Source organism: Erinaceus europaeus, chromosome 10 (genome assembly GCF_950295315.1).
Source record: "Erinaceus europaeus chromosome 10, mEriEur2.1, whole genome shotgun sequence".
In the NCBI taxonomy this organism is placed as follows: Eukaryota; Metazoa; Chordata; class Mammalia; order Eulipotyphla; family Erinaceidae; genus Erinaceus; species Erinaceus europaeus.
The window spans coordinates 1,178,844-1,205,843 of NC_080171.1; the positions used below are offsets into that span (position 1 = coordinate 1,178,844).

General features: G+C 48.3%; 1 protein-coding gene across 2 annotated transcripts in view; it reads right to left on the reverse strand.

The window, feature by feature from the left end:
* Positions 1 to 746: 746 nt before the first annotated feature.
* Positions 747 to 27,000, reverse strand: part of MUSK (muscle associated receptor tyrosine kinase) — a 158,600-nt gene continuing 132,346 nt past the window's right edge. For both annotated transcript variants that reach the window (XM_060199015.1, XM_060199014.1), the window contains 8 exons: positions 26,660 to 26,819; positions 18,396 to 18,402; positions 14,044 to 14,307; positions 8,455 to 8,630; positions 5,920 to 6,124; positions 4,959 to 5,150; positions 3,975 to 4,123; positions 747 to 2,228 (listed from right to left, as the gene is read on the reverse strand). In XM_060199015.1, coding sequence (XP_060054998.1) covers positions 1,549 to 2,228; positions 3,975 to 4,123; positions 4,959 to 5,150; positions 5,920 to 6,124; positions 8,455 to 8,630; positions 14,044 to 14,307; positions 18,396 to 18,402; positions 26,660 to 26,819 — 1,833 coding nt within the window. In that variant the 3' untranslated portion in view covers positions 747 to 1,548. The remainder of the gene's footprint in view (positions 2,229 to 3,974; positions 4,124 to 4,958; positions 5,151 to 5,919; positions 6,125 to 8,454; positions 8,631 to 14,043; positions 14,308 to 18,395; positions 18,403 to 26,659; positions 26,820 to 27,000) is intronic.

Below are 27,000 nucleotides of genomic sequence, written 5' to 3' on the forward strand. Positions count from 1 at the left end.
CTTTTCAGAATGCACGCGATTCCTGTTTGTCTTGGTAGAGACATTTAACCTGACGTCCCACTAAGAAATCTTGTGCACTAGAAACCCAAGTTTTGGAAAACTTTTTTTAAAGCTCATAAAAGGTAACAAGTTGGGTTTATATTCATGTGGAAGTAGGCCCCCGGTATACTTATGCATATTTTAAATTTTTACTTATTTTTAAAATTTCTTTATTGGGGGATAAATGCTGTCTATCAAAAGGGTTCACTTAAAAAAAAAGTAAGAATGAAAAAAAAATAAAGAAAATACATTAAAAATGACCACAAAGACCCATTTCGAAGTGACTCAGACACAAGGCCATCTTGTGAGATCACGTGATTTTGGTTTAAGAAGATCAATAAGCTGTTGGCAAAATTGACTTTACAAACAGATTAGTCTACAGTGTTTCTTCAGTTTTTTTTTCTTCCTGAAAATGCTTATTCTCTGTATGAAATGAAATGGAAAATACAACTAAGTAGTTTCAAGAGGGATGAAAATCTTGGGAAAGGGAAGAAATACAGAGCAAATAAAAGACAGTGGGGAACTTCTAAAGTGAAAGGTGAAGTGTTAAAACACAAAAGCCTTTTTCTTTTTGCCCCTAGAAATGTTTTAGGAACAAAACAGGCAGATTCAACTCATGACAGGTGCCCCCAACGGGACATCTAAAGAGGAGACAGAGACAGAGACAGAGACAGAAAAGGAAGCTGAAAAATCACAATAAGGACGTGTTCTTGCTGATCTGACATTTTATTCTTGTCATATTCCTGTTGGGTTATTACTCAATGCCTTTAAAAAATCCCCTACTAACACAACATAACTGCAAGTCTGTAGAGTACAAAGGGATAAACAATAATGCTTAAATGTAGGAGAGAATTTTCATAAGAAATCAGCTCCTATCTTTGGGTGGGGATGCAATGAACGGCTCTTCCTTCCCTTAGAATCTTCTGTCCTGGACCCAAGTTTGTTGCAGGCCTTGCTACTCTCACAGTGGACAGAAACCGACTCTGTTGGACAGGATGAGCACTGAACAGCAAGGCCGTATCAAAACTCAGTAGGCAGCGTCTCCCTGCGGGCCAGCACTCCAGGAACTGACGTGGAAGACACCCCTTCCTGCCCAGCGTGTGATGCCCAGCTTGCCCTGAGCAAGGGCCGTCCTCTCAGCAACCCAGAATCCCTGACTCTGAGGGTGTATGTCTACCACACAAACTCTGCTCTGTCTTTGTGTATCCTGAAACACTGACATGTTTCTCCTGTCTTCCTTCTGGGGGTTTCACTGGGCCTGTGGCATTGGAATTCTCTCTCTCCGCTGACTGATTGATTATTGGATAGAGACAGAAGCCGAGAGGGGAGAGGGAGACAGACAGGGAGAGAGGCAGAGAGACACCCGCAGTCCTGCTCCACCATTCGTGAAGCTCCCCGCCCTGCAGGTGGGGACCAGGGGTTGAACCCGGGTCCTTTGCAGTCAAGTGGGGGCTCTGCCGCCTGGCGCTGCATTTCTCTGGCTCCCAGAGTGCGGGTGGAAAGCGGGCCTCAGACACCCACGGCAGCCTCCATGCGCGCACACATGCGCTCCAGGATGCGGTGGAGGCTGGCGAAGCTGGGCCTGTCGGAGGGCAGCGTGCTCCAGCACAGACGCATCAGGTTGTACAGCTCCAGGGGACAGTCGTCGGGGCAGGCCAGGATGTGGCCGTCCCGCACGTAGCAGATGACCTCCTCGTGGGCCATCCCGTAGTAGGGCTGCAGGCCGTAGGAGAAGATCTCCCACAGCACCACCCCGTAGGCCCACACGTCGGACTCCGTGGTGTAGCGGTTGTAGAAGATGGACTCGGGTGGCATCCAGCGCACGGGGATGGCGTCGTTCTCGCTGGCCTTGTAGTAGTCGGCGGAGTAGATGTTCCTGGAGAGGCCGAAGTCCGCGATCTTCACCACCATGCTCTCGCCCACCAGGCAGTTCCTGGTGGCCAGGTCTCGGTGCACGAACTTGCGCTCGGAGAGGTAGGCCATGCCGGCGGCCACCTGCCTGGCGATGCAGAGCTGCTCTGAGCAGGAGAGCGGCGGGGGCCCCGGCCGGCATACCCCCGCGGCCCTGGGGTCGGGGTGGCTGAGGCTGCAGGTGCTGCGAGGGGCCATGCTTCGCAGGAACTCGTTCAGGTCGCCGTAGGCCATGTACTCAAACAGCAGGCACATGGGCTTCCCCACGGCACACACGCCTAGGCACAGAGAACACACCTGTCAGGGACACCTGGAGACGGGCCTCCTGGGGTGGCCCGGCTCTGAGCACACGGGGCTCTGGCCCTGAGGACAGTCCGCGGTGTAAACGTCTCTGGCCTGTCTTCTCACTCTCTCTCTCTCTCTCTCTCTCTCTCTCTCTCATCAATTATTTTTTATTGTCTTCACTTACATATTGGATAGAGACAAGCAGAAATTGAGATAGAGGAGGAGACAGAGAGGGAGAGAGACAGAGAGACACCTGCAGCCCTGCCTCACCACTCGTGAAGCTTTCCCCCTGCAGGTGGGGACCAGGGGCTTGAACCCAGGCCCTTGTAACAGGTGTGCTCAACCAGGTGCAAGGCACCTGGCTCCCTGGCTTACCTTTTACTTTCATCATTTCTTCATCTTTTCATCATTGCTTCCCTGCTCACACAGCTTCTCCCCTGTAGGTGGGGACCTGGGGGTTGAACCCGGGCCCTTGTGTGTGCCCCAGCCAGTGCACCGCCCAGCCAGCCCCTCTCCTGTTCACCTTTTGGGAGGTGAGCGCACTCCCGCAGGGTGTCTCAGCTCTGCATTACCCCAGTGCCAACTTCTCCCTTCACCCGACTCGCACCCAGCAAGCACATCTGACCCAGCTACCCGTTTTCCAGGCCTTTTCTCGCAGTGTTTCTGCACTTTGAGAAGAAAGCTCACACCGTATTCTTGATGGACTTTCCTACACCTGCTAAGTGTTGGGGAGGCCAGCTTCGTGGGCCTGGGGACCGGGTCTGCGAGGAGCAGGTGTCTCGTCCCAGCGCCGGGCCTGACCCCCTGCCTGGTGCTTCTCGACTTTAAGGAAGGACGGTCAGAAGGGAAGGGTGTGGGTTTGGGCAGGGCGGCAAGGACAGCCCCAAAGGGGCTAGGGCATCCAGTCAGTGATCTGGAGATCTAAGCGTTTTATAATTTCACTCTTGAGAGAGAGAAAGGCCACTATCCGCAGGCTGGGGGTGTAGGGCCAGGCAGACCTGATATTCAGCTGCAAACTGGGTCATGTTAGGTCAGAAGGGCAGTTTCCTGTCCCCCCCATCAGAGTGTTTGTCTTCAGGGGGCGAGAAGTCTGTCCAGAGCAGGAAGGGCAATAACGAACATTGTCATCTTGGGCTTTCTGTTTGTTTTTGATGCCAGTTGGCACTTTTGTTTTTTATTTTCAGGGGCTTTAATAATCAGCATTTTTAGATGAACAAAAATTAAAAATTAAAGAAATCAAAACATTTCTCTGAGAAGTTAAAAACAATTTGGGGGGAGGGTAGAAGGTGGTGGTACATTCAGTTAAGCACATATATCACCTGGCTCAAGGACCCAGGTTCAAGCCCCCGGTCCCCACCTACAGAGGGGACACTTCACGAGTGGTGAAGCAGGGCTGCAGGTGTCTCTCTCTGTCTCTCTCCCTTTCCACTCCATTTCTCTCTGTCCTGTCAAATAAAAATAAAGCAGAAATTTAAAAAAGTAATAAATGAAAAGGAGAAATTGGCCGCGAGGAGCAGCAGGTTTTCAGTGCCTGCACTTAATCCCAGTGATAACCCTGGAGCAAAAAAAAAAATTACTAAACTGATATTAATGAAATGTACTCCTTTCTGATGCAAAATCTAACACGTAAGAAACAGAGAAAACTGCACAGAGGGAGGGACAGCGCCTCAGGGAACGTGAAGAGACCAGACTGGGGAGCCCTGCTTTCTGCAGCTGCGCCGCCCCTTGGGCTTTCTTACCTAAGAGCTTCACGATGTTGGGGTTATCGAACTCCGCCATCAGGGCCGCCTCCCTCTGGAAGTCGGCCTGCATGTCTGCTGAGGCTTCTTCTTTGAGCATCTTCACGGCCACCATAGTGAAGGGCTCATGGGGGAGTAGGCCCGGCGCTCTGAGGAGGGATTTATGGAGAAGTCAGAGGCCAGAAACGCCACCTGTGCTCACAGCGTGCCGTCCTGGGCTACATTCTCCCATGCTCTCAACGCAGCCTCACACCTCACAAAATAAAGCCTCTTCCATGAGTGGGTCTCCAGGAACATTGCTTGACTCTCATTACCGGAAATCATGGAGGTTGTTTCCGGCAAAAATTCAGTCAGAAAATGCATGACTTAGTGATTACAGGCGTTCAAAATACACAGACCCAATGGGCTTATCCATGCCATCTGAAACTTTAAAAAATGTTTTATTTATTTATTGTTGGATAGAGAGAGAGATTGAAAGGGAAGGTCGAGAGAGAGAGAGAGAGAGAGACAGAGACAGAGAGACCCCTGCAGCCCTGCTTCACCATTTGCAAAGCTTTCTCCCGGCAGCTGGGGACCCGGGGCTTGAACCTGGGTCCTTGTGCACTGTGATGTGAGCACTCAGCCAGGTGCGCCACCACTCAGCCCCAAACTCGTAGTTGACTAGAATCTGAGTTGACTGCCTGATCCATCTTTGTATGCCCACAGGCACCTAAAACAGCAGCTGTTTCTGTTCCTCAACATGTATTTGTGTGCGATTCTTGTTGAGCAAGTAGCCTTGGTACCAGACCCACTCTGTCAGGAGTACAGGGTCTGAGTGGCAGAAGCAAAGTGCAGAGAAAGCAGAGGATACATGCTCTTAAGAGTGATTCAGAACAGGAAGGGCAGCTAGCGAATCTGATGATGTTTAGACACCAAGGGATGTTCTCCTGACCTTCAGACATGACCCATCTGACCGCACAGACGTTTTTCCATGCACAACTTTACCTGGCTTGAAAGACTCTGCCAAATGCCCCCTCCCCGATGTCTCGCACGTATTCAATGTTATTCCTAGGGTACTCCAGGCTGAGCAGCTTGGGGTTCAGAAGGAGTGGCATCCTCTGGTACATGGGGTTGGGGTGCAGTCTGTCCAGCAGGAGCTCAGACGGGAGGGTTGTGAGGGTGACGGCTGCTGGCTCCCTGCAGGTCCAGACAGATGAGAACAGGAGTGAGCTCAGGGACAGATGAGGCTTCTGCCCACAGTCAGGTGCCCACATTTCTAAAGGGAGGCCGACTTTAAGAGAAACAAAACACATTATTATGATTTCTCTGATCTTATTATTTATTTGAGAAAGACAGCCAGAAATGCTGGTTCGAGACTGGGCCTCCCTACCTGCAGGGGGGGTCACTTCTTCACGAATGATGAAACAGGCTAGTGGTTATCTATCTTTCTCCCTCTCTAATTTTCCCTCCTTTCTCAATTTCTCTCTTTCCACGCCAGTGGAAAAAAAAAAATAGCCTTAAGGAGCAGTGGATCTGTACTGCAGGCATGGAGCCCCAGTGATAATCCTGGAGGCAGAGAAAAAAAATCAATAAAAGTCAGCTACAAATTGAGAGGAAGGGGGATAGAAAAGGAGAGAGACAGAGACCCTGCAGCCCTGCTTCACCACCCATGAGAGAGAGAAGACTGCTCAGCTCTGGCTCGTATCTTTCACTCCTTCAAATCATTGCAGAAGACCTACAGCTAAGAAAAATTAAATCTAGGGAACATGATTATATGAAAGAAAAAAATCCTGATTTTGTAAAGAGCATGTGGAGAACTTGATGTGAAGCAGAACAGTGAGTGGCAGACGTCAGTCATATAAAGACCAGCAGTGTTCCCCACGGTCATGCACGTGCCCAGATCCCATCCTTGAATAAAGACACCTAACATGTGATGACACGTGTTTAGCCGGAGCTGGAGCCTCACCTCTTTTTATTTCTCCACTGTTTTCGCCGTCGGCAGCAGTAAAGAGTAGTTATGGTCAGAAGCACAAATACTGCAGAGCTGGACACGATGGAGATGATGACAGTCATGGAGTACGTGGGCGAGACAGAGAGAGAAGAGGAGGTGGAGGAGGAAGGCATGCTGGGGGTGTCCACACTGGGCTTGGGGGATGCCACCGCCGGGGGTGCTGCAAGGAAGAGACAGTCACTTCACTCCCTCTTCCGGTTTGAGACTCAACTTCCCACTCGAGCAGCCAACACAGTGGATCTCACTGTGGGAACACACTGACATGTCAGCTTCTCCCTGGTGACTGACATACCTAGAAAGTGTGATTTTATAAAACCAGTGAGGTCCAGATATAACTTCTGAATTTATCTTTGTTTCCATAAAATTCAAAAGGCCGTCAGGAGTGGTGGGTTCTTTGTGCGGGCACTGAGGCCCAGTGACAGCTCTGCTGGCAGTTTATGTATATGCAGCCTGACAGCAGTCTTGAAAAGTATGACAAGGTAAAGAAAATGATTTCATAAAATTACACTGAAATCAAGAATGCTTAGAGCTACACTTGCTATTGATTTACAGAAAATGTGCATAATGGAAGAAGATGAAAAATTGAACGCTCTAAGCATTAAGACACAAATGAGCAGAGACAGTCAGCCTAGAAGTTGATTCCCAGTCAACTCCCATTAAACAAGCCAGATAAAAAGCTAAAGTCAAATCCATGGGACCACTGGAGACCCAGAGTGGTCACACTCTTAGCACTCTGCTTGTAGGCTACAAAGTTGGCTGGATACTTATTAAACTCACTTATTGTATTTTAAATGCTTTTCATAGATTGAGTAAAGATAGTACATAAATGCTGAGTATTTTAATAATTGGGAATATTTAGTGACAGTTGTAAATATAAGCTATCTTAGAAAAAAAGAGTAGATATTTTGTTTTCAAATATTTGTGGAATGCTGACAGGTGTGATCTTTAAACAGAACACAGAGGTAAATCTCAATACTTCTCCAGGACTGGGAGAAATATGGGCTTTAAAGAGGATGAGAGGGGCCAAGTGGTGCACCTGTTTAAGCGCTCACATCATAGTGTGCAAGGACCCAGGTTCAAGTCCCTGGTCCCCACCTGCAGGAGGAAAGCTTCACAAGTGGTGAAGCAGGGCTGCAGGCATCTCTCTGTCTCTCTCCCTCTCTATCTCCATTCCCTCTCTAAATTTTTATGCAATAATAAATTAAAAAAACATTAAAAAAGAGAGAGATAATGGGGGAGGTTCCTGCTATCTTAGAGTTTAAGAAGGCAATAGATGGTTATTATTGTAATCAAGTTATCTGGGAATGTACTTTACTTTGAAATAACTGTATCTTATATACTGACAGGATCAGTTGTGCATTGTAATGTGTGCACTTAACCAGGTGCACCACCACCTGACCCCTGACTCTTTCTTCTCTCTGAAAAAGTCTGCCTGGAGCAGTGAAGTCCCAGTAATGACACCCCCTTCCCCACCAGAAAAAAAATGAAGATCACAATTTGGATAAAAGAAGAAGTAAATATTTAACACAAAGGCAAAAGTGACATTTTTTAATCTGACTTGTTTTATAATCTTATAATCATGCAAAAGGGAAAGCAAGTTAATAACTTGCCTGCACCACTCCCTAAGCTTGGTGCTTTGAAGGCCGTGCCTAGGAGCTATTCACTGGTGTCTGCACTGGATTCAGCTGATGCCCTACCCAGAGGAAGTCAGCCACAAGCGTCCAGAGTGTGGGAGCACTGCGCTCTCCACAGGGCTGAGTAGAGTACAGATACGCACGCATGAACCCAACCCGCTGATGTCCATAAGGCTTTAAGGGCACAAACAAAATCACTTACTTGTCAAGGTTTCTTTTTTATAATCTGAAGGGGAAAGGATAAAATGTTGTTTCAAATGAACATCCAGACACCTCATGTGGTCTGTAAGAAAGTGCTAAGAAATACAAGTTCTCGTCCAGCCCTTAAATAAGGGATTGGAAAACATTCTTTGCATTTGAATGTGACAGAATTGAGTGTCTTACATTAAACCAGCTGCCAGGACCAGCCTCACAGCCCTTAAATAGAAGTTCACTCAGGTGAGCTGCCACAACTAAGCCTTGCTTGGCGACACCAGCATTTCCAAACACGTGGCTACTTTGTCATGCTTATTAGTGATAGCTTTATTTCTTTCCCACTTCTCTGACAAAAGATGAGATATTTCAGTAATTTCACTGCAAGCTCCAGAAGCTGTTACAAGCTATCTGACAAGATCTCATAGGCAATGAGATCCCAAGCACTAGTTTTAAAAATGTTCTTTCATTTCTTTTAGAACAAATGAGGCAAATCCTTCTGTTAACCCTTGCAATCAGGATAGCAGCAGGGTTCTGTTATTAAGAACTCAGAAAATGTCATGAATGCCTGGAGACATCAGACTTATGTCCGCACCGTATTTTCTGACACACGCATGCACACGTCTTTGTCTTTCAACTTCAGGAGTCCTAAGAGAGCGGTTACCTAAGTAAGGCAGTCTGGTACAGGCCACGGGGTCCCAGTGCATGCTGGGAAGCTTGCTGCAGTCCGGCAGGGCTGACGGGGGAGCTGCAGATCTGGAGAAGCGTCTGCGGGCCTTTTCTTCTATAGCCGACCACTCTTTGGCACAGAAAAGCTCCTTCACGGCCAGGCAGTACTCTCTAAAACGGATTGTGGACAGCAAGACCTTGTGAGTGTTAACACTCGCGGCCAGACACCATCAGGCTTCACTGCCTGTTCATGTAAAAGGGGCTTGAGGGGGTCTTTGAAGGTGAGTGAAAGGAAAGTTTAATGTCCTGTGGGATGAAATGCTGTCGGGTATTGACTTTGAAACCTATTCAGTGATCAAAGCTACTTAGGAAGAGAACTTACCAGTTCAGTGGTGTTAGATTAAGAGTTCCTGATGAGTCTTCTCTCAACTTCCTGTTAACATAACTATAATACGACAGAAGTATGGTATAACAAGCTCTCTCCCTGTCTCTCTGTTTCTCTGTCTCTCTCCCTCCCTCTCCCTCTCCATCTCTCTCTCTCTCTCCTGGATCATTGTCAATCAGTTTTCAGCTTAAGAACTTTGTCTTTATTCACAGAATCAATGGGATGGCCCTGGAGAACAACGCTGTATTGTCTACTGTGCTTTTCTAAGAAACTTGAAATTCCTATGGAATTCCCATGAAAATTCCAATGGAAGTGAATTTTTCCCTTAAAAATGTTCATTTACTTTTACTCTCAGAACACCTGAGACCTATGTACATAGACTGGTTTAGAATACAAATATTGACCAGATTAATAAGCTCAGGTGATGCAAAGCAAAAAGACCAGCTTAAGGATCCCAGTTCAAGCCCCCAGCTCCCCACCTGCAGGGGAGTCGCTTCACAGGTGGTGCAGCAGGTCTGCAGGTGTCTGTCTTTCTCTCCCCCTCTGTCTTGCCCTCCTCTCTCCATTTCTCTCTGTCCTATCCAACAATGACAACAACAACAACATAACTACTACAACAGTTAAAAAAAACAAGGGCAACAAAAGGGAAAATAAATAAATAAATAAATATTTAAAAAAGAATATAAATATTGAAGAGTTAACCAAGAAATTTTTTTTTTGCTAGAATACAAAGATAAAACTCCATTTCATTTTGGTGAAAGGTCTCCTAATATTTAGCTAAGAAAGAGGAACTTTGCTTATTATTATTAATGTCTGACATTATTGCTGACAAAGGAACTGCCAGAGGGTTCACCAGCAGTGTAACAGAACCCATTAAGAGGCTGACACGTGTATACAGCAGTGATAAAGCCAAGAGCCACTATTTACTAGTGATAACTTGTCATCAAGTAAAAAAGGAAATATACCTCATCAATCATGTGCTGGCTATCCTTTTTTTTTTAAAATCTATTTATTTCCTTCTGTTGCCCTTGTTGTTTTATTGTTGTAGTTATTATTGTTGTTGTTATTGATGTCATTGTGTTGGATAGGACAGAGAAATGGAGAGAGGAGGGGAAGACAGAGAGGGGAGAGAAAGACAGACACCTGCAGACCTGCTTCACCGCCTGTGAAGCGACTCCCCTGCAGGAGGGAAGCCGGGGGCTTGAACCAGGATCCTTCCGCCGTTCCTTGCACTTCACGCCACGTGCGCTTAACCTGCTGTGCCACCGCCCAACTCCCTGGCTATACATTCTATTTATTATAGACACACTTCTGCCTAGTTAAAACTGTTAAACAGTCTGGCAGCACCTCATGCAATGATGGAGAAGTCACCCCAGAAGACCACAACACAGAACATCTATGCTGATGAAATGGCATGAACTGAGGAGATATTTGGATCTTTAAATAGTTCTGAAGTTTGTCAAGAAAGAGAAGAAAATATGGTGTGCTCATAATTGTCTTCAAAACAGCTCAAAATGCTATCTATTCAGTTTTTTAATTTTTTTTTATTGCCATCAGGGTAATCAGCCACTTTTCCTTTACTTTTCTTCTCTTTCTTTTTTTACTAGATAGGGCAGATAGAAATCGAGAGTAGAGGAGACTTCCAGAGGCGGGGCTGCGGAGCAGCAGCTGTGTGTCTCCTCTCCTCTCTCTCACCAACTAGGAACACCAAAGGAGATCACCTGGGACGGCAACAATGCAGAACAAGAACGACTTCAGGAACCCACCAAATCACCGGTGAGTGCAAACACGTGTGGCTCATGGACAGAGAGGAACCTAGGGAGAGATTATGTGGCTGGTAACAGTCTGGCAGTTTACCATTTGAGACTCCACCTCCAGTCTGTTTCACCAACAAAAAGATGGCTGGAGGGAGGAGAGGACTCCCCTCAGACTCACCAAATGAAACCATGAGTCTCCATTGTTACTGCCCTCAGCACCTGGAACAATAGGGGAGGCCCTGTGCTGACACCAGGGACAGAGAATGAACAAGGAAAACTCAGGAGAAGACCTATACCTTGGTGGCATAGCAGTGGGGCTATGAGAGTCTCTTTGCATAACCACTGGATTATCTCTGCCACACCCTGCTTTATCTCTGGGTCAGGAGTCAGTGATTAAGCTAAGAAGCCTATTTATAGTTTAAAAGCCCTCAGGCTCCATAGTCTACAGGGAAGAAAAAGAATAAAAGAGGCTTTTAAACTTCTGAGCTCCAACTTAGGGATTAAAATAATATTGAAACAACTGTCAACTTCCACAACTGTGAACCTTTTAATTACCTTACTTAGACACAAGTCAATCCAGGCAAGAGTGATCAGTAATTTGAAAAGTACTGAGAGAGGAACCTCATAACATACTATATTAAATGGTTAAACCAACAAGAAGAAATATTGGAGAAATGAACCAGGACAAGAATCCAGCTAAAATCCCCCCAAAGGTTGAAGCACAAAATAATGAGGTTAACATCCAAACACTAGTTAAGGAAATAATCACAGGAGTGAGTAAAGAGTTTGAATGAATTGTCATCAGAAATGCAGAAACAACAAATGAGACTCTGGAAGAAAACACTATCTCAAGGTTATTAGAGAGCTGAAAGCTGAAACAGCTGAGCTAAGAACACAACTAGCTGCCCGCTATCACCATTACTATTCAACATAGTGTTGGAAGTTCTTGCCAGAGCAATCAGGCAGGAGCAAGGAATTAAAGGCATACAGATTGGAAGAGAAGAAGTCAAACTCTCCCTATTTGCAGATGACATGATAGTATACATAGAAAAACCCAAGGAATCCAGCAAGAAGCTTTTGGAAATCATTAGGCAATACAGTAAGGTGTCAGGCTACGAAATTAACATACAAAAGTCAGTGGCATTCCTCTATAAAAACACTAAGTTAGGAGAAGTTGAAATCCAGAAATCAATTCCTTTTACTATAGCAACAAAACAATAAAATATCTAGGAATAAACCTAACCAAAGAAGTGAAGACTTGTATACTGAAAATTATGAGTCACTACTCAAGGAAATAGAAAAAGACACAAAGAAGTGGAAAGATATTCCATGCCCATGGGTTGGAAGAATTAACATCATCAAAATGAATATACTACCCAGAGCCATCTACAATTTTAATGCTATCCCCATCAAGATCCCAACCACATTTTTTAGGAGAATAGAAAAAATGCTACAAATGTTTATCTGGAACCAGAAAAGACCTAGAATTGCCAAGACAATCTTGAGAAAAAAGAACAGAACTGGAGGCATCACACTCCCAGATCTCAAACTGTATTACAGGCCATTGTCATCAATACTGCTTGGTACTGGAACATGAATAGACACACTGACCAGTGGAATAGAATTGAGAGCCCAGAACTAAGCCCCCACACCTATGGACATCTAATCTTTGACAAAGGTGCCCAGACTATTAAATGGGGAAAGCAGAGTCTCTTCAACAAATAGTGTTGGAAAAAATGGGTTGAAACATGCAGAAGAATGAAACTGAACCACTATATTTCACCAAACACAAAAGTAAATTCCAAGTGGATCAAGGACTTGGATGTGAGACCACAAACTATCAGATACTTAGAGGAATATATTGGCAGAACTCTTTTCTGCATAAATTTTAAAGACATCTTCAATGAAATGAATCCAATTACAAAGAAGACTCAGACAGGCATAAACCTATGGGACTACATCAAATTAAAAAGCTTCTGCACAGCAAAAGAAACCACTAACCAAACCAGGAGACCCTTCACATAATGGGAGAAGATCTTTACATGCCACATACCAGACAAGAGGCTAATAACCAGAATATATAAAGAGCTTGCCAAACTCAACAATAAGAAAAGAAATAACCCCATCCAAAAATGGGGGGGGGGGGCATGGACAGAATATTCACCACAGAGGAGACCCAAAAGGCTGATAAACACAGGAAAAAATGCTTCAAGATTGATTGTCAGAGAAATGCAAATAAAGACAACAATGAGATTTCACTTCACTCCTGTGAGAATGTCATACATCAGAAAAGGTAACAGCAGCAAATGCTGGAGAGGCTGTGGGGTCAAAGGAACCCTCCTGCACTGCTGGTGGGAATGTCAATGGGTCCAGCCTCTGTGGAGAGCAGTCTGGAGAACTCTCAGAAGGCCAGAAATGGACCTGCCCTATGACCCTGCAATTCTTCTCCTGGGGATACTGGAAAACTGGGAAATGTTATGCATGTACAAACTATTGTATTTACTGCCGAATATAAAACATTAATTCCTCAATAAATAAAAAAAATGAAATTGAAAGTAGAGGGGAAAACAGACAGGCAGAGAGCCCTGCTTCACCACTTGTGAAGCTTCTTCCCTACAGGTGGGGAGTGGGGGGCTAGAACTCAGGCCCTCAAGGTGTACGCTCCACTGAACGCACCACCATTCAGCCCCTCACACACACACCACACAGTTTCTAATATAAACCACAGGGGCAGTGTCGCTATGATCCCCTTAACTCTGTTTGGAAGATGAAAAGAATTGAAGCTCAGCCAAGACCACACACTCCTCAGAGGTCAGAGGTGTGTCAACACGTGTGACTTGTTCTCTGTGACTCAAACAGCACACTGATCCCTGTCATTTCTGTATAATGGGTAAATAAAGGGCAAATATTTGATGGCACCTGCATTGATGTACGTCAGTATTTCAAGGAAGAAATACCTGTTCATGGTTTTCTCCCCCCATTCCCCCACCCCCATGACAGGAGTCAGTACTAAGTGTGAAAAGTGGGTGGGATGTATTTTCAATGGCACTCTGTTCTCTGTTCTATTTTCTCTTAAGTCGCTGGCAAACAACGTCAAACCACTTGAAATATGTAAATATATAAACTCAGTTTATAGATCATGGCTCACACTATGGTTATGTGCAGGTCAGTTTAGGATTTTTTTTTATTTCATCGGAAACAAATGTTTATGAGTATGATACTAACATGAACAATGACAATATAAGAGCCTTTGTGTTATAAGGTAACACCGGTGACTTTTCAGTGTTTACATGGTAGGAATTCTGCCCGACTGGTTATCTTCTGTACTAAATAAAAGCCAGCCTCGCCTTAGCTGCTGTACACGACAGCTTCCTCATTCAGAAATTCTTCCTGTCCGCAGACAGGCAGGTGGACTTGGCCCCTGTCCTCGGCTTCCCTTTACCTGCAAAGAGGCGTGGGCACAGGCACTTCTGCCGGCCGACATTCCCGGAAGACATGCTGACACAGCAGGGCCTCCACCGCCGGTTGGCAGAAAGGGCTGACGGCCTCCAGCTCACTCCAGGCACGGTGCACCTGTAGCTCCTGGGCCTCTTCGGGCTCCGCGTAGGAGTTATTGAAGAAAACCAGAGACTCTCTGGCCAAGACACCGTTGCACACCTCCCCTCTGTAGCGGCCGCAGTAGCCTCTGTTATCTTTCTGCGGATTACTGAAAAGAAAAAAAAAAACCAGTGAAGAGTGTTCCCAATTACATGCTATTTCCTTATCTTTTATTTTTTTTCAAACAGAAAGCAGATAGACGCCAAATCTCATCTGCTATGTTCTTTTTTCTTTCTTTTTTTTTTTTGCCTCCAGGGTTATTTCTGGGGCTTGGTGCCTGCACCATGAATCCACTGCTCCTGGAGGCCCTTTTTGTTGCCCTTGTTTGTTTGTTTTAAAATCATTGTTGTAGTTATTATTGTTGTTATTGATGTTATTGTTGTTGTTCAGGACAGAGAGAAATGGAGAGAGGAGGGGAAGACAGAGAGGGGGAGAGAAAGACAGACACCTGCAGACCTGCTTCACTGCTTGTGAAGCGACCCCCCTGCAGGTGGGGAGCCAGGGGCTCAAACCAGGATCCTTTTGCCGAGCTTTGAGCTTTGCACCACGTGCACTTAACCTGCTGCACTACTGCCCACCCGCTCCCCAGTTACATGTTATGTCTTGGCATCTGGTCTACACCCCACCATCTCACCACCCTGCCCGTTTCCTTGCACCTATGTCACAGAAAGAGGTCGGAGCTGTGCTAACAGGCTGGTTGGCATCACCCAGGTGAGTCTCGTCTTCACCTCACCTGCCCTAGCATCACCTCCAGCTACTCCAGAGGGGTGTTAGGAAGATCAGGTGTGAAAAGCAATCAACGTGAATTTGATTGTATTGTTTCTACTTCTATGGGGATTTGTTTTTAAACTAAAGCCTTGAATGAAAACACACAAACACATACACACACACAAAACTCCCCCTGAAAATTTGGGTCATGGAAGGTAGACAAAAACACCCATGAAGCCAGTCCTGGGTCCTGACAAGGCCCCATGATAAGTCTGACCCCGGAAGGCACTAAGGAAGGCAGAGAAGGTGGGGTAGGTAGCAGAGAGATTGCGCAGAGACTCTCATGCCTGAGGCTCCAAAGCCCCAGGTTTGATCCCCACACGCCACCAGCAGCCAGAGCTGAGCAGCGCTCTGGGGGAAAAAAAGCAGAAGCAAGGAGTCTGTGATCAAAGAAATGTGCTGTAGGTAGCAGCACCCAGTAACTAGAAAGGCCGGCGACTGGTTTGCAAAATGGTCTTTCATGTGGATTTAGTATTAGCAAAAGTGACAGTGGTTAGCAGGTGACAGACATCTTTTCACTTACGAGAGAAAAAAGTGTGTCATGTTCAAGTCAACTATTTTCCCAAGTGTCTCTGAGTGGAGAATTATGTATCAGGGTCTGCTGTTATGTGTGTTTCATTCATTCATTCATTCATTCATTCATTCATTCATTCATTCATTCTCTGTGTGTGTGTTTGCATGTGCGTGGAATGAAGCTCTCACACTTCTGGCTTCATGGCTGTGAGCCACGTTTCTCATTTACAAGCAGAGACAGACAGACGGGGGCAGTATCCCAGCTCCCAGCCTCACTCACAGTCACGCCATCTCCACACAGCGCCTGTACTCAGCTGTGCAGGCACACTACCAGCCAAGCTCTCTGTCCCCATGTGTGAACTGTTGGACAACTGTCTTCCTTATATTGCCACTAAATTTTTATTAAGATTTTATTTATTCATGAAGAATGATAGGCAGAGAGAGAGAAAGCCAGACATCACTGGTACGTGTGCTGCCAGGGATTGAACTCAGGACCTCATGCTTGAGTTCATTGCTTCATCCACTGCACCACTTCCAGGACCACTTTTCTTTTCCTTAACTAAAAGACATCATGTTTTATTCCTTCAATTACACAAAACCATGTGAGAACACCGGAAATTAAAGAAAAGCTAGTGCAATGAAAACAGCCTCAGATCTAAGGATTAACAACAATCAATTAATACTCAACCTCTCTGGATTTCTGCTGCTTCTCTTTAAAAAAACAAACAAAAAGCCTGGAAAAGCTTTTGAAGCAAATTCAACATGGCTTCACAGTATTGATTAATTTATTCTTATCCAGTAGGTATGCATTGCAAAGTAGAGTTTGACTAGAAAGACTGTAGTTACAATTGTTTTTTTTTTCTTGTCATTTTGACGACAACTAGCTTATGAATACTCTCTCTTCAGGCTGAGAAAAGTAATACAAAAATAAAGTAACTGCAATTGGTAACTATTATCAAACTGTAGGTACAAAACAGGGAGGCAAAGTGGGTCATCTAGCCCTCAACTTCCTAACAGTTTCAACTGAAAAAAAAAAGAAAAGTAAAGTAAAGAATCTCACAGCAAAAAATTGGGATGCACTGAATACGATTAACTCCCAGTTTCTCCTCAGACACCACACCCGCCTCCCTCAAGTCACACAGCCCAGTGGGGCAGCACCAGAAGCGGCCAGTCCTGTTTCTCTTTCTCTTTCAAACAGAGGGCAGAAGGCACAGGGTTCTCCTCACCAGATGCTGGGCGCTCCAAAAACAGAGAGAAACTACTGCTGAACACGGCATGTAGACTCAGTCTCTCTCTCTCACCTCTTGACAGACTGACTCACCTCCAAAAGGTTCTCTTTGTAGAAGCAGCCATGGGTATTTGATGTCAATTCCCCGTCTAACCGTTGTTGTCATCCCCAGGGCCTCACTGCTCTAGGCCAATTTTTTCAGACAGAAAAACAGACACAGAGAGACCACAACACTGGAGCTTCCTCTGTGCTTCCTCTGTGCTGTGGGGGGCTGGAGAGTCAGTCCTGAGGGGCACTCATGCAGAGGCAACCTGATCAGGTAAGCTAGCGCTCGGCCCAGCCCTTCGAAGTCCAGAACACACAGCACACTTTAGTCAGACTGGATATTGAATACTATGCTTCCCTCTTACTTTTGTTTTAACATACGTAAGTATTCACACACACACACACACACACACACTCACACACACACACACACACACTCACACACACACACACACTCACACACACACACACACTCACACACACACACTCACACACACTCACACACACACTCACACACACACACTCACACACACTCACACACACACACACTCACACACTCACACACACTCACACACACACTCACACACTCTCACACACACACACAGACACTCACACACACACTCACACACTCACACACACACTCACACACACACACTCACACACACACACACACACTCACACACTCACACACACACACTCACACACACACTCACACACACACACACACACACACACTCACACACACACACTCACACACACTCACACACACACACACTCACACACACTCACACACACACTCACACACACACACACACACACACACACACACACACACACATCCTCTATCTGCCTTACCTGGTGGGGTTAATTCAAGCATAGGTAAACTTCCAAAATTAAGTTTCTTACTGAATCTTGCAGCTTCTCTAAGGAAGACCTATGCTCCTATTTAATAAGTGATGCTTTGTGTGAGGGTATATCCAGGTTAGGAGTTGTGGTCTGGATTTAGACAGTCCCACCATTCCCGTGGAAAGGTCACATCTGTCTCTCAGAACTGTGATGGTCACATACACCAATGTCTACTTGCAGGTAAATGGATGCATCGCAGTTATATGAGTTGGAACAAGTTGAAAACAAAACAGATTTTCTTATGCATTGAATTATTTCATCCCATGGAATTAGAATCAATGGGTAGCAGAATGATTATGCCAAAAGACTTTCATGCCTGAGGCTCCAAAGTCCCTGGTTCAATCCCCTGAACCACCAGAAGCCAAAGTTGAGCAGAGCTTTGGTAGAAAAATAATAGTAATAATCAATGACCTGGACTGGCTTGTGGTGGTACTGGGAAATCAACCTGGGACCTCAGAGCCTCAGACATAAATTCTCTTGCAGAATCACGATGCCATTTCTCCAGCCCTCAGCAGTTGTTGGTTTGTTATATTCCAAGGTAAAAATGATTGTCACACTTATTTCTTATTTACAGGTTAGAGTCAGGAGAATTTGGAAGCCTATTAACCTCTTCACAATCACAGTGTGAGAGGAACTATATGATGAACGATTAGAAAGCTTCTGAAATAACAAACACTCTCGCAGTGGGCACTCAATGACTGACATGTCACACAGCAACACCACTGACAATCCCTTACCTCCATTCTGTTTGCAGGAAAGGAAGTTCCCACAGGAAATCAAATTAAAGGAGAGAAAAAAACACACGTTAGTACATTCTGGTGGTTTATAAAGAGTTTTGATCACCCTAATTACTAAGTGTCTCTGAGTCCTATGCCTTTGCCTGGGGTCAGGTACTGAAGTAAGAGGCAGCTGTGGGGAGGGGACCTGGGCATCCTGGATGTGTCCTGGAATGGAAGTCTTCCTTTCAGCCTGACTTAGCCCAGGAGAACGTCGTCCCCTTAGTCACCAAGATGCGTGGCGTTTGGAAAGTCACATGTGTAGATGAAGTAGACAGGCTGGGAGGGGTGAGGAGAGAGGAGATCAGAGAGCTGTGTTCCTGGAGCCATTGGCTTGCTGGCTGGACACTGTGAGGTCACAGGAGGTCTCCCCGAGAGAGGAGAGCTCCAAGCCTAGTTTAATGCTCGGCTCTAACGTTTGTGAAAAACGTAACCTCTTTCTGTTAACACGCAGCATATTTTTATTATTTTTTTACTCTGATTATGGCTGAGGTCCTATGCCTGCAGGATTACTTCTGTCCTGCTGGAATGTGTTTTCGTTTTTATTTTTAGATGAAGGGGAATAGGAAGGGATGCAAAAGGAAACAGAGCAGAGGCTCTTCAGTGCCTGTCCCGCGGCTCATGGAGGCTCCCCCAGCAAGTGCCACTGTGTGGAGGCTGGGGGCTTGAACCTGTGTCCTCTTGTGTGAGCCCCACATGTGCGTCTTACCCAGGCCATGCAATCCAGACCTGCTGAGCAGGCTCCGGGCACTGAGGACAGCGCTCCTTCTTAGTGAGACCTTTAGCACAAAGAAACCCCAGTCTGTGCCCTCACTGAGCAGTGTGGTATGACTGGCTCTTCTGAATGGTTCTGATTTCTTGTCAGGAAATCCAGAACTCTTCCCTTCTCACCAAGCATCTAGAGACTTATTTCTTCCTGCCCCCTAACTCCCAAAAGGAAACTGAGAACTGAGCTGGGAGATGCACCCTGGCTCTGCACACAGACTCTCCTGCCTGAAGTTCTGAGGCCTCAGGTTCAGTCCCCAGCTCCACCATCAGCCAAAGCTGAATAGGGCTCTGGTACTTCTCTGAATTTCTCTCTCTCTAGTAAAATAAATAAAATATATAAAAAAAAGAAAGAAAACTAACAACTAAAACAGGTTTTGTTTAAAGCCATTGTTGCATTATTAGTATTCATTCACATGTTGAGGTCTAACTCCTTTTGAAGGTTTTTGGTTCTTTTGAGCCTTTCATTGATTCTAACAATTCTGAAACAAACTCCTCTGAGAATTCAATCTTCTGGGAAAATATTTATGTATTTGCCTCTAGGGTTATCCCTGGGGCTCAGTGCTAACACTACGAATCCACTGTTGCTGGAGGCCTTTTTTTTTTTTTTTCTTCACTTTATTGAATAGGACAGAGAGAAATGGAGAGGAGGGGAAGATAGATGGGGGGTGGGAAGAGAAAGACAGACACCTGCAGACCTGCTTCACCGCTTGTGAAGTGACACCCCTGCAGGTGGGGAGCCGGGGGCTCGAACTGGGATCTTTATGCCGGTCCTTGTGCTTTATATGTACTTAACTCTCTGAGCTACTGCCTGCCTCACCCCCATACAAACTTTAAAAATTGTCTTCCTTCCTCTGTTTCTTCCATACATCCTTCCTTCCTTCCTCTATTCCTCTCTCCTCCCCCATTTCCTCCCTCCATTTCTTTCTTCCTTCTTTCCTTCCCTCTTCCTGTCTTTCTGTGAGAGTCTAATTGGTCACTTTTCTTCAGACAGACAGATGGAGAGAGAGAGAGAGAGAGAGAGAGAGAGAACAGCAGGAGCGGTGCCCCCACTGCTGCTACACCTGAGCCCTGGGCAGGCAGCTCAGACGCCCTGGCCACCAGCCCTCTGCAGCCTCAACTGTGCCTGTAACACAGCAGGCTTGGTCACCAGGAGGCTTTGGAGAGCCTCAGTCTTTCTGTCAGCTTCTGTGAGCTCTTACTCAGCTGCAGCCTGCAGAGAGATCATCTGAGCTGATCCCTACGGGGCACGGACACAGGCGCCATATGGCAGCTGCCACTACAGAAAGAACAGAACAGAAAGTCCCCCCAAAGGAAAGGAGACATGTGTGGAAAGGCCAAGGCAAGTCCATGACAGCTCAGCAGTTTGAATCTAAGTCTGCTGTGTATAAAGAGCCATGGCTGCCTCTGTGAAAGGCGACTCCCGCCTTAAAAGTGTCTGCAAAGCACTCCATACCAAGAGACATCCCCACTCCGAGGGGGAGCCAGCCATGGCGCTGAGTTGTTCCTCTGGACAGAGGGGCAGAGAGGAAGGAAGACAGAGAGAGGGAGGGAGGCACACGGAGCTCCCAGTGCCGCACCTCCCAGCCCAGCCTGAGGCTCCCCCGTGCTGCTGTGCCCATGGGTGCCGTGTGCCTGGCAGGGCTCAGACAGGCCGCCCATTCCCAGGCGCTGAGGGTGGCTGCCTTGTCCTTTGAGGATGATGTTATAGTGATCACTGGGGCTTTGAGCTTTCGCACCCACCCCGCTGCCCCCAGCCACGTGAGTTCCCTAGAGAGGGCTGACCTTCCCTCCTGGTAGCTGCCAGGACACCTGAGTCTCCAGGGCAGAGCAGGCTGCAGGGCTCTGCACAGAGGGAAGACAGGAGCCATGGGCCCAAAAGGCCAGAGTCGGGGAGTCTGAACGGCAACTTTTGTTGGAACTGGTAGGGAAATACAACTTTCCGGCTCACAGGGCAAGGCTCCTCCAGCCTTTCAGGCTGGCTTTGCTGAGGAGCAGAAAATGTAGAGGGTGACAGGAGCTTCTCTTCCTCAGGGGCAGGAGGACATGGGCTGCCCCACACGGTGACTGAGACATCCAGCTTCCTGCTGTCCCTCCCCACTAAGGCGGCTCTGCACAACCTGAGCACCAGCCAGAGTCCTGGGCTTGCCTGACGGTCAGTAAGCACACAGATGGAGCAAGGGCTTCAAGTCAAACATGGAGACATAGGGGCCATGGACAGACAGCTAGACAGAGAGGAGGGCTGGGGAGAGAGGAGGGGAGAGAGGAGGGCTGTGGTGAGAGGAGGGGAGAGAGGAGGGCTGGGGAGAGAGGAGGGGAGAGAGGAGGGCTGTGGAGAGAGGAGGGGAGAGAGGAGGGCTGTGGAGAGGAGGGGAGGGAGGAGGGCTGGGGAGAGAGGAGGGGAGAGAGGAGGGCTGTGGAGAGAGGAGGGGAGAGAGGAGGGCTGTGGAGAGGAGGGGAGGGAGGAGGGCTGGGGAGAGAGGAGGGGAGAGAGGAGGGCTGGGGAGAGAGGAGGGAGAGAGGAGGGCTGTGGAGAGAGGAGGGGAGAGAGGAGGGCTGTGGAGAGAGGAGGGGAGAAAGGAGGGCAGGGGAGAGAGGAGGGGAGAGAGGAGGGCTGGGGAGAGAGGAGGGGAGAGAGGAGGGCTGTGGTGAGAGGAGGGGAGAGAGGAGGGCTGTGGAGAGAGGAGGAGAGAGAGGAGGGCTGGGGAGAGGAGGGGAGAGAGGAGGACTGTGGAGAGGAGGGGAGAGAGGAGTACTGTGGAGAGAGGAGGGGAGAGAGGAGGGCTGGGGAGAGAGGAGGGGAGAGAGGAGGGCTGTGGAGAGAGGAGGGGAGAGAGGAGGACTGTGGAGAGAGGAGGGGAGAGCGGAGGGCTGGGGAGAGAGGAGGGGAGAGAGGAGGGCTGTGGAGAGAGGAGGGGAGAGAGGAGGACTGTGGAGAGAGGAGGGGAGAGAGGAGGGCTGTGGAGAGAGGAGGGGAGAGAGGAGGACTGTGGAGAGAGGAGGGGAGAGAGGAGGGCTGGGGAGAGAGGAGGGGAGAGAGGAGGGCTGTGGAGAGAGGAGGGGAGAGAGGAGGGCTGGGGAGAGAGGAGGGGAGAGAGGAGGGCTGTGGAGAGAGGAGGGGAGAGAGGAGGGCTGTGGAGAGAGGAGGGGAGAGAGGAGGGCTGTGGAGAGAGGAGGGGAGAGAGGAGGACTGTGGAGAGAGGAGGGGAGAGAGGAGGGCTGGGGAGAGAGGAGGGGAGAGAGGAGGGCTGGGGAGAGAGGAGGGGAGAGAGGTCGGCTGGGGAGAGAGGAGGGGAGAGAGGAGGGCTGGGGAGAGAGGAGGGGAGAGAGGAGGGCTGTGGAGAGAGGAGGGGAGAAAGGAGGGCAGGGGAGAGAGGAGGGGAGAGAGGAGGGCTGGGGAGAGAGGAGGGGAGAGAGGAGGGCTGTGGAGAGAGGAGGGGAGAAAGGAGGGCAGGGGAGAGAGGAGGGGAGAGAGGAGGGCTGTGGAGAGAGGAGGGGAGAAAGGAGGGCTGGGGAGAGAGGAGGGGAGAGAGGAGGGCTGGGGAGAGAGGAAGGGAGAGAGGAGGGCTGTGGAGAGAGGAGGGGAGAGAGGAGGGCTGTGGAGAGAGGAGGGGAGAGAGGAGGGCTGTGGAGAGAGGAGGGGAGAGAAGGGCTGGATCATAGTAGGCGAGAGAGGAGTTGGAGAGAGTAGGGGAGAGAAGAGGGGTGTGAGGAGTGCTGTGTGGAGAGGCGGAGAGAGAGGAGGGGTAAAGTAGGGCTTGGTTGATGAGGGGGAGAGGAGTCTAGTTGTGGGGCTCTGTGTAAGCTTGATAGAGCTTAGGGAGAACTCCCCCCATCCTTAATGGAGGTCTGAGAAGATACCCTCTTGTCAGTCTCTCTCAACTGAGGTGAGCAAAGGGGAGAAACCGTCTCTCAGACTTAGTTCTTCCCTTCCTGACTGTCAGGTCCACAGAAACCTCAATACCTCTCTCCAGTAACTGCAGGCCACATGGCCACCTAGCTTAAGATTCATTTACTCAAAGTTCACCTCAGCTTCTGATCACATAGGGGAACACACCGTATCACTCACTCCATCACACACCTCAGACCCCAGACAAGAGAAATTCCAAACTCTATGGCCTTTTGATATCCATCTTCTTTCTGTCTGACCCTACGGGTGTAACCCCTATGCTTCTCTCAAATACCTTTGGATGATTAAGTTGCTTGCGTCATGGAGAATAACTATCTTGTATCTCATCGATTCCTGTCATCCCGGCCCCCTACCATAGGGGCAAGCTGATCTTTAAGAAACCTGTAATCTGACATGTTTCAATAATGCCCTTTGTTTGGTTTTCTATTTAAACTCATGTCCACCTGCCAATAAATGAGATTTGAGAGCACATCATTTCTCCCCAGTGTCTCTACTTCGTGTCATCCCTTGAGCGAGAGAAAGAGAGAGAGAAAGGGAGAGGGAGAGGGAGAGGGAGAGGGAGAGGAAGAGAGAGAGAGAGAGAGAGAGAGAGAGAGAGAGGGAGGGAGAGAGAGTTGCATTCCTGTTGGTGTCACACCATGTGAACACCGACAGGGAGTGAGGAGGGCTGGGGAGAGAGGAGGGGGAAGTGAGGAGAGCTGTGGAGAGTGGAAGGCAGGGTGAAGAGAAGGGGGTTGAGGAGGGCTGGGGTGGGAGGTTGGAGAGGATATGGAGGGCTGTCTCCCCTTTGTGCTGTCCCCCTAGAGAGACAAGGAGGGGTCCATGGTGGTCACCAGGTTGAGTGCTCAGATCACAGTGCACATGGACCTGGGTTCAAGGCCCTGGTTTCCACCTGCAGGGGTGGAGCTTCAGGAGTGGTGAAGCAGGGCTGCAGGTGCCTCTCTGTCTCTCTCTCTCTCTCTCTCTCTCTCTCTCTCTCCCTCCCCTCTCACTTTCTGGCTGTCTCTATGCATAAGTAAATGAACAAAATGCTAACAACAATTATAATAGTAATAATAATAATGGAGGAAGTAGAGCAGCAGACACAGGGAAGTAGAGGGCTGCCTGCTCTGGTGTCTGGCCGAGGCCCGGGGAGCAGAGCTCGTCAGGCTGGGGTCCCACAGTCGCCTCTGCCCTCTGCACCGGGCAGGCCTGTAGGGAGCCAGGGCCAGTGGCTCTGTGACCCAGAGCAGGCAGGAGGGGTCCCTCCTCTCCCTGAACAGCCAAGGGCTCCCCTGCCAGGGTCCTATGGGGGCAAAGCACACCATATTGCTGGTGCCCGCACTTCAGCTCGGCCTTGGTCCTAGGGCCCTGCGTCCTTGTGGAAGGGCCGGGGGGCAGGTCCGCAGCAGAATCTCCCCCAGCCTCACCCAGCTGTCCACACCTCGGACGGCGCTCCTTCTCTCACCCCTGCTCTTCCCAAGGCCTCCCCATAAGCCCTAGGCCGGAGCTGGGATTTCCCTCCTGACTGACACACCTGCAGGCAGGGACTCGGCAGTCACTTGTCCTGTGGGCAGTTAAATCTGTACTTGGCTAGCCCAGTGGTCAGACCTGCTTGTCTGAGCAAATCATGTAGATGTGCTTTATTTTTATTATTTATTCTCTCTCTCTCTCTCTGTGTGTCTGTCTCTCCTTCCTTCTCTCTCTGTGTATGTGTCTGTCTCTCCTTCCCTCTCGCTCTCTCTCTCTGTGTATGTCTGTCTCTCTCTCTGTCTGTCTCTCCTTCCTTCTCTCTCTCTCTGTGTGTCTGTCTCTCCTTCCTTCTCTCTCTCTCTGTGTGTCTGTCTCTCCTTCCTTCTCTCTCTCTGTGTGTGTCTGTCTCTCCTTCCTTCTCTCTCTCTGTGTGTGTGTGTGTCTGTCTCTCTCTCTCTCTCTGTCTGTCTCTCCTTCCCTCTCTCTCTCTCTGTGTCTCTCTCTCTCTCTCTCTGTCTGTCTCTCCTTCCTTCTCTCTCTCTCTGTGTGTGTGTGTCTGTCTCTCTTTCCTTCTCTCTCTCTCTCTCTCTCTCTCTCTCTCCAGGGTTATTGCTGGGGCTCAGTGCCTGCCAGCACTATGAATCCACTGCTCCTGGAGGCCCTTTTTTCTATTTTATTAGAGGACATAAAAATTGAGAAAGGAAGGGAAGACAGAGAGGGGGAGAGACAGAGACACCTGCAGACCTGCTTCACCACTTGTGGAGTGTCCCCCTGCAGGCGGGAAACCGGGGGGGGGGGGGGGCTCGAACCTGGGTCCTTGTGCTTAGTCCTATGTGCTCTTAATTGGGTGTGCTACCACCCCCATGTGGTTTATCAAGAAAACAAACTGCTTTACATTTAAATAGTGATCATTTTATCATGCCGTTTTCAACTGAACTGGACTTGCTACTAAGACCCTTGATATATTCTTCCAGACATGACTTTCCCCCTGTGGGAACACTAGACAAGCTGGTCACTCCCTCGGGGTGTCAGAGGCTGACATGTGCTGCTGGACCAGGCAAAACGGACAGACACCTCTCTCCTGCATGGGCATGCCAGAAGCAACGGTCTGCCCAACAGCCCTTGTGCATTACTCCGCGAGCTCCATCCCTGCCTTCACGGGGGACACCGCCACGACATTGCTGGAAGTGTCCCCATCGGCCAGATGAGAGAAGGGGCCCTGCAGCAGGCTGCGGGGAGCCGGGCCCTGGACACAGGTCCTTGTGTAAGAAGTCAAGCCTCTCTGCGCCGACCTCCCCCCACCCCGGGCAGTGGGCAGCACGCCTGGTATTTCCCGGTGTGGGATTCTCTTCTGTCCAAGGAATTTTACGAATGTTCTTAGAAACTGCTGAGATATTAAAAACATAAGCCTTTATAAAGCAACACAAGCAGCCTGGAGATCGGTGAGTCAGCCCTTGTTCCTGAAAGCATCTTGAGCCCCTACCCCTTGCAGGAAGCAGGAGGAAGCCCACAGTGAGACCCATCCTCCATGTTTAAGATGTCCACAAGGGTAGCTGTGGACAAGTTCTCGTAGACGTGTTACTTATCTGCCAGTTTCCTCTTCGAGAACCTTAGGGATTTTGATTAACCAAGAGAAAGAAGGAAAGAGAGAGGAGAAAAAAGACAAGAAAGGGAAAAACAAAGGGGGAGAAAACAAAAGAAAGGCAAGGAGGAGGAAAAAGATGGAAGGAGAATGAAAAAAGAGAGAAAAGCATCAATGAGCCTCTAGAAACGTCTTTTTTTTTTTTTTTTTTTTTCTGATCAGCTCTGGCTTGGTGGTGTGGAGGAGTGAGCCTGGGGTCCTGAGCTTCAAAAGACTCTCTTCAAAGAGAGTCTCTTTGCCGAACCTGTATGCTGTCTCCCTCACCCTGGACAACTAGACACAGTGTACCTACCTGAGCAGGCCCTTGAGCACTCTGAAGCAACAGTTAACCAGAATCAATTCCCAGCTCAATTCCTAGTGCCCCTATGGGGGAGGAAATAGCCTGAGGGGGCCGGAATAAGAACTAAGGATTTGACCCAGGTGACACAGGCAGAACAGCATGGGGGCGCGCCCTACCCGATATGCTGATGGTGGCTGCGGCCTTTGCAGTGCTAGCCTTCTCCCCGTGCTGATTGGTGGCAATGCACGTGTACAGCCCTGGCTTGGTGACCAGCAGCTGCAGTCTTGAGTCGATTACTCGGTCTTTTACGCTTTCTTGAATCGACCCAGATGAAATCTGCTGAGGGGGGAGAAACAGAACTTAGAGTTAGGTCAAGGATTTCCTTAGACTTGAAAGATTTCAAGGATTTCCTCACTAATGAGGAAAGCTTATGGAAGAAGGAGGATTATAATTATAATCAAAAACATTGTGTCAGATCACTAGAATAGCCCCCGACTTATTCTTTTTATACCCAGGA